The sequence below is a fragment of the Oryza glaberrima genome, chromosome 11, assembly GCF_000147395.1.
Source record: "Oryza glaberrima chromosome 11, OglaRS2, whole genome shotgun sequence".
NCBI lineage: Eukaryota > Viridiplantae > Streptophyta > Magnoliopsida > Poales > Poaceae > Oryza > Oryza glaberrima.
Window position 1 is genome coordinate 25607397 of NC_068336.1, and position 7857 is coordinate 25615253.

The 7857-nt window shown below is 40.3% G+C and overlaps 1 protein-coding gene across 1 annotated transcript; it reads left to right on the plus strand.

Annotated features, from left to right (window-relative positions):
- Positions 1-347: 347 nt before the first annotated feature.
- LOC127754183 (disease resistance protein RGA4-like) lies at positions 348-5161 on the plus strand. Its single transcript, XM_052279662.1, has 2 exons — positions 348-1273; positions 2083-5161. The coding sequence occupies exons 1-2, from the start codon at positions 444-446 to the stop codon at positions 4652-4654; spliced, it is 3402 nt and encodes a 1133-aa protein (XP_052135622.1). The 5' UTR covers positions 348-443; the 3' UTR covers positions 4655-5161.
- Positions 5162-7857: the final 2696 nt, after the last annotated feature.

Sequence of the window (7857 nt, forward strand, 5' to 3'; positions counted from 1 at the left end):
TCTTTGTGTGAATACACAGAATTCGTTAAGAAAATGTGATTTTTGCTTGAATATAAGAAACATTCTTATTGTTTATTAAAATCTACGGTCTATTTCACGACAAAGATTTTTTTTCAATTATAAGGTGAAATCTACAACTTATTATATGCATATAGTGAGATATGACTTAATTATATTAACATTATTTCTATAAATAATAAATAAGGTGCCCACGCATCTGCGTAGGCTCCCTTCCTAGTTTGCAAAAAAAATAAAAAAACAACATAAGCAAACTTATATCCTATCATTGTGCTACTCTTAAGGGAGGATGGAGCTGCCTTTCTTCCCTAGCTACCACTACGTACCATGCCCATTTGCTGGTTCATGGTATACTAATCAAGGTTATCATAAGTTAAGGTAGTGGATTGAGCGCTGGAGGTAGAGCTCATATCGATCGAGAATACATGGAGTCTGCCGTGGCGAGCGCATTGCTGAAGAGCGTCATGGGGAGGCTCTTCACGGTGCTAGAGAAGGAGTACAGCAAGCACAGGGAGCTGGCTCAAGAAACCAACTCCCTCCAGCAGGACCTCCGCATCGTTGCGGCGGCCATGGACGACCAGCTCCTCTCCATGGGGAGGAGCGACGCCCGCACGGCCGTCGCGCGGCTGCACAGCAAGGAGATGCTCGATCTTGCGCATGACATCGAGGACTACGTCGACCGCTTCATCCACCATCTCACTTGCTGGCAGCAGTGTGCTAGTGCCGGCCGGAACTCCCTTCTGGACCGGGTCGCGCACGAGCTCAAGAAGGTTCAGAGCCGCTCGAGCTTCGCCAACGAGATCCAGAAGCTCAAGAGGCGCCTCAGGCAAGTGCACCAGGATGTCATCAAGAACAATCCACTGGCTGTCACCACCAGTAGTGGTGGTCAATCATCTTCCCCATCTCCGCAAGATCGTCACATCGCGGATAACCCGGTGGGCATAGAGGAGCCCGTGGAGGAGCTCCTCTCTCTGCTGGATGAGGTTGAGGGTGAGCCGGAGCGAATGAGGGTCATCTCCATCGTGGGATTCGGTGGATTGGGGAAGACAACCCTCGCCAAGGCGGTCTATGATAGCCCTCGCGTGAGGGAGAAATTCCACCTCCGTGCATGGGTTCCCGCCGGTGCCTCGCCGGAGACAAGCAGTGGGATGAGGGGGATCTTGCGTGCTGTGATACAGAAAATTCTTCCCAATGATGCCTTGGATGTTGACGACCAACTTGAAACCTCGCTCAAAAAATACCTCAAGGACAAGAGGTGGGTGCACATTTTTCATTTTCCAGATCTGAATACCTCAATGATCCCTTTTCTATTACCTAGTACTCCAATCCAAATGATTGCTAACTAATATATATTTACTCCCTCCATCCAAATATAACCACTTGTGGGTTTTTTAGAGAGATTAGGGATGGGGCGAAAAGACTACACTGCCCTATATTTCTAGACAAATTTCTAATGCTAAGAGTCTTTATATTTTGTGTATGGAGAGAGTAGTCGCTCAGTTGTGCGCTCTATTGAATGTTATTACTATATTATAATTATTAAAAGTTCATATGTTTAATATGGATTGTAGAGGCTGGGTAAAAATACCCTTCTCTAAAAATATATGTTTGATATGGATGTCATTTTCTAAATATTTACAAAGAATAGAGTAGACCATTTACAGCTTGCAAATTATTTATTTTTAAATTTAAAATTAGATTAATAAAATACTAAATGGAGAGCCTAAGATTAATACAGTTTTTATATTTGTTCATTCCATATTTTAGAATTATTAATTTCATAATAACTAAACATAAACAGTACATAGTGTTTCAAGTTTTATTTAATATGTATTCTCAATATGATCTATGATAAGGGAAAGGATACATGCACAGAAAGTATTTTACAAGTGTTCAAAAGATACTGATGTATCATGCTATGATTAGATCTTGATTTTTTAAAAAATTTCCAACTAACGGAATTAAACAGTTGAGATGCTTGTTAGTAGGAACTTTGTAACAATTTGTGATAATGAGATCCATGACATCAATTTTGCTTCTATAATTTCTCAATTCCGTTATTAGGTATTTAATTGTGATCGATGACATCGGGATGGATCAATGGAGCATCATAAGTTCCACCTTTAAGGACAACGGTACAAGCAGCAGAATAATACTGACCACAACTATTCAATCAATAGCTAATAGCTGCAGCCATGGCAATGGTTATGTGCACCAAATGAACACGCTTGGTGAAGAGGACTGCAAGGAAATAGCCTTACCAACTGGGATAAGATCACCTGAGTTGGAGACTGGTTCAGTACCATTATTAGGCAAATGTGATGGCCTTCCTCTTGCTCTGGTCAGTGTATCTGATTATCTGAAGAGTTCGTGTGAGCCCACAGGAGAGCTGTGTGCAAACCTGTGCCGCAACCTCGGTGCTCATCTGAAAGAGCAGGATGGTCATCCCAGCTTTTCAGAACTCAGGAAGGTGCTTCTTGACAACTATGACAGTTTATCCGGCTATGCTCTCAGCTGCTTGCTGTATCTTGGTATATTCCCAAGCAATCGTCCTCTGAAAAAGAAAGTTGTAATCAGACGGTGGTTGGCTGAAGGATATGCAAGAAGTGATTCTCTTCGCAACGAAGAGGACATTGCAGATGAGAATTTCAATAAGCTTATTGATCGGAATATCATTCTGCCTGTTGACACAAGAAACAATTCAGACGTGAAGACGTGCAAAACTCATGGAATTATGCATGAGTTTTTGCTGAACATGTCCTTGGCCCAGAGATTCATCATGACATTGTCTCGTGATCATCCAAGACTTATCTCCAATGCACGCCACCTTTCTGTCCATGATGGTGAACTGACAGGATACGTGGCATCTGATGAAGAATTTTCTCGTGTTCGATCTCTAACTGTATTCGGGGATGCAAGTGATACAGTTTCTTATGTTCGGAAGTGCAAGCTAATACGAGTACTGGATTTACAAGAATGTAATGATTTTGCTGACGATCATCTGAAACACATATGCAAATTATGGCATCTGAAATACCTGAGCTTTGGGTACAATATCAATGTGCTTCCAAGGAGCATTGAAGGACTGCATTGCTTGGAGACACTGGATTTAAGGAGAACCAAGGTCAAGTTTTTGCCCATTGAAGCTGTCATGCTGCCCCACTTAGCTCACCTGTTTGGAAAGTTTATGCTGCATAAAGATGACCTGAAGAATGTCAACAAGATGAGTAAACTAAATCCTTGCAAAAAACAAAAAAAAGGGATGAATATACTACCAAAATTCTTCACATCAAAAAAGAGCAACTTGCAAACTCTAGCAGGGTTTATCACTGGTGAGAACGAAGGATTTCTGAAACTTATGGGTCATATGAAAAAGCTGAGAAAGGTTAAGATATGGTGCAAGCATGTTGCAGGTAGCAGTAATTACATAGCTGATCTTTCACAGGCCATTCAGGAATTCACCAAGGTTCCTATTGACAGTGACAGTAACCATTCTCTCTCACTTGATTCTGGAGAATGCTCTGAAGATTTCCTGAGCGCACTTCACTTGGAGCCATGCTCAGAAGATTTCAAATACCATGTAAGGTCACTAAAGCTGCAAGGCAGGTTCCTCCGATTGACTCCATTTGTTACCTCGCTGTCAGGCCTCACGGAGGTTTTCATTTCATCAGCTACGCTGACACAAGATCATCTATCAGCACTGATCACTCTGAACAGACTTCTCTACCTCAAACTGATTGCAGACAAGCTTGAGAATTTTGAAATAAAACATGGGGCATTCCCGAGCCTGCGACGCCTGTGCTTTGTGGTTAAAAGTGTCACTTCAGATTTGCCAACAATCAAGCAAGGAGCTCTGCCAAACCTTGTCTCACTTCATCTGCTCTGTCGAGGTTTAGTCGGACTCTCCGGCATCGAGATCAGACACCTGAAACATCTCAAGGAAGTCGTGATTGACTCTGACGTGACTCCACAAACAAAGCAAGACTGGGCACGCGCAGCAAAAAACCACCCGAATAGACCTAAATTTTCATGGCCTCGAAAGGTTGATTTAGTGGAAAGCGAGGAACCGGCAAAACATCTTGAGACAGAGAAGAGGAAATATTGTTCAAATGATGAACTGGATTATAATCTTCAGGAGATGAGACTATCAGAGAGTAGAGACCATAAGAGGCAGAAAATTGGAGAAGGTGATACTAGCAAAAGTTCTGTGGGTCTTGTATATCCTATGTATGGAGATGTTGGAACTGATAGAACACAAGTTCACTTATCTAACGAAGAGACAAGAAGGTACGATCGGACTGAAGTTGATCAGAAGTGTCCAGAAATGTTGCAGGAATGCAAAGATAAATGTTCCATGGTTGTGGATGTCGATTTGAGATCAGATGAACAAGTCAATCCTCCCCATCCCAAGTTGAAGAATCTGATGCCTGGGAAGGAATATGATCGACAGGAGCTGATACCAACAGAGGGAGCAAAAGTGGGCCAATGCCAATCAGGTGGTGCTGAAGATCAAATTGTTTATAACACTAATGGCAAGAAGGTTGTTGCGCAAGCCAATCATGTCTTTGAACAAGAGGACCAGGGCTCTCAAGTAACAATGTCATATGAATCAAGTTCTGTCACACATGGATACTAAATCGTTGTGAAAGGTGCAAACTACTGTCAGAGTGTTAAATAGCAGTCTTTTTAATGCTTAAGTGGCATGCTCTTTCGCCACAACAAGATATTGCTTCCTTTGATGACTGGTGGGCAAGTGCAGAAGTTAGGGTGGATGGACAGGTTAGAAAAGGGCTTAATTCTACTGTTGTCTTGGGAGCCTGGACATTATGAGAACATTGCAATCGTTGTCCATTCGACGGTACCTCTCCCAACATGGCTAAGTCTTGATGCTTGCTAGAGAAGAGTTATATCAATGGAGTTTGGCCAGGGCTAAGGGCATTCTTGCCCATGCTGAATGGTGAATAATGTTTACTTGTAGTAGGTTGAGGTCCTCTTTTGGTCTCACGTAAGGTTTATGTGTGTGTTGTTAGGGTTCTTACCCTCTCCATTTTTATTATAATATAATGATACGCAGCTATCCTACATGTTCGAGAAAAAAATGCTTTGTAATTTGAGGTGTAAAATTGACCTGTTGCAGAGCTAAATCTACCATGTTTGTAAAATAAAATGGTGCTGGTATATTGGGAATTTAGGATAATTTGTTTTTCCTTTTCTCGTATTGTAAGAACCTTTGTTATGCTTTATTAGTAAAGCTGGGCGCTCTGCCTTTGATTAAAAAAATTAGGATAATTTTTTTCTTAACGAACTGATACTTAGATTGTGTCAATTTCATTGAATATAGCAGGAAAAAAATTATACAATGTATCCCTAAACAGGTAAAGAGAAAAAGAGAGCTCTAAGACACTATGTTACACAGTCCTTTCGCTCCTGCTATGGTTCAAGTTTTAGCCTCCTCATTGATCCATACGATTAGGCTTGTTGCCGAGAGTTTATCATGTGTGTTACACAAAACATAGGTCCGAGAAATCCCTTCAATTTTACGAAAACAAACAAACGAAGAGTTGTAAATTTTCTTAATAAAATATAATTTGCATTTGGCCTGCCGATTTAGTGCTTTTTTTATATAAAAAAAATCTAAGAGAGCTTCGTTTTCTTTAAGATGCGACAAATCAATAGGGCAACACCGCTAAGGCACATACAGTAATTCGGTAATTCCCATTCCGCGACGAGGAGGAGAACTCACCGTGCGTGGCTCCTTTGAATAAGGCGGCGCCGGCGCGATGTGGAGCGGACGAGGGTTGCCGTCGGTCGGCCGTCGAGGGGCTGGCTTCTCGTAGGTTTGACGGAGAGATTAGCCCAAATCTGACTACAATGGCCCAGTCGCTCTATGGCCCAAATGCCTCTTTGAAATCTCCGAACCCCTCCGACGTTGCGCACTTGCGCTTCACCGGTGTTATCTTCAAATCATGATGATATGTGAAACATATTTTGAGTCCCAACAATGCAAAGAATAACAATATAACATCAACGAACTGGTTTTCTAAATCTGTCACTGACGTTTGGGCCAAGCTTCTTTGGCAGGAGCATACTGTAGTTATGTAAGTACTCCCTACGTCTTAAAAGAACTCAACTTAAGTGGGGATATGAATCCTCACAGTACAACGAATCTGAACAACCCTCTATCCAGATTTATTGTATTAGGAGAGATCACATTCCCTTCTAGATTAAGGCTAGGTTTAGATCCAAGGGTAAAAAGTTTTGGTGTGTCACATCGGATATACGGACACCACATTTGAAGTATTAAACGTAGGCTAATAAAAAAACTAATTACAGAATCCGTCAGTAAACCACGAGACGAATTTATTAAACTTAATTAATCCGTCATTAGCAAACATTGTCAAATAATGGAGCAGTTAGGCTTAAAAGATTCGTCTCGCATTTTACACGCGATCTGTATAATTAGTTATTTTTTTGTTTATATTTAATACTTCATGCATGTAACAAAACATTCGATGTGTGACAAGGTGAAAAATTTTGTCAGGGGATCTAAACATACCCTAAATTATTTTGGGACGGAAAAAGTAATATGTAGGGTGCTTCCAGAAGCTCCTTCCCATCGTTTTTGCCTCTTCCTTCTAACCCCTTTCCTTGCAAGCTTTGTGTGTTTAAGAAAAGAAAATATTTTTTTTTCAAAAGAGTCGTATGTACAGCTCAAATGCATGCATTGATTCTAACTTGAGTTAATTTAGAACCAAGATACTCTATTCGTCTCAAAATATATGTTTACTTTTCTTTTTTTTCTAAAATATAGTTACCTATAACTATAAAATTAAAGTGATTTTGAATCATATTATTTTTTTAAGATCCATGCCCCAACCTAACGATGTATTCATAGTATCTCCCTACTATACATTATTTATTTTTCCTCCTCCCCCTCCCTACCCACCCACCCCCCCCCCCCCCCCTCCCCCCCGCGCAGTCCCTTTCCCTGTAACTCGGAATTGATGATTGTAGCAAACAATGGATGTGCATGATTGAAGGCCCAACAGACATGACCTGGAGTCAACTAATTAAAGGGCACTCCACGTAGTACACCTATTGATGGCGTGCCCATGGATGACGTATGCCAATTAATCGATGATACTTCCTCCGATTCCATTTTAAGTGAAACTATGTGTTTTCGTGTTTAATTTTAATCATCCGTCTTGTTTAAAAAAATAATTAGTATGTTTGTTGTTATGAGATGATAAAACATGAATATATATACTTTATGCGTGACTTATGTTTTTAAATTTTTTTAATAATTTTTCAAATAAAATGAATGATCTAAGTTGAGCACGAAAAAAATATGACTACACTTGGAATGATCCTCCGTACACACAAGGCGCCCATCAATTCTCTCACCGCGTTCGGCGTAAGTGTGCAATCAAGATTACTACCTGCCCTCGTCAGAAAATTCAATCCTTGTACAGCGTTTCATCCTTTTCAGGCAACCAAGTAATTAAGGCCACCTTGATTAGTAAGAAAAACATAGGAGAGTGGAGGACTTTTCAAAAGGAAAATTTTGAAAACGAAGAATTTTAATCCTGTTATAAAAAGAATTCCTAGAAAGACCTTTGAAGCAAACGATTAATTCTTATCTTTGTCTTTAAAATTTCTGTGAAAGGGTAATTTTTTATAAAGATTTTGAAGGAAAGTTAGCAAAAGTTTCAATATCTTAAAATATTTTCTTCGAGTCTATATCTCTCATTTAACTCATGTGTTATTTGAACGGTCTATTGAAACTATTATTCTTATACTTTTAGTACTTTTAGTGTGTTTTGAAGACCAATTCATATC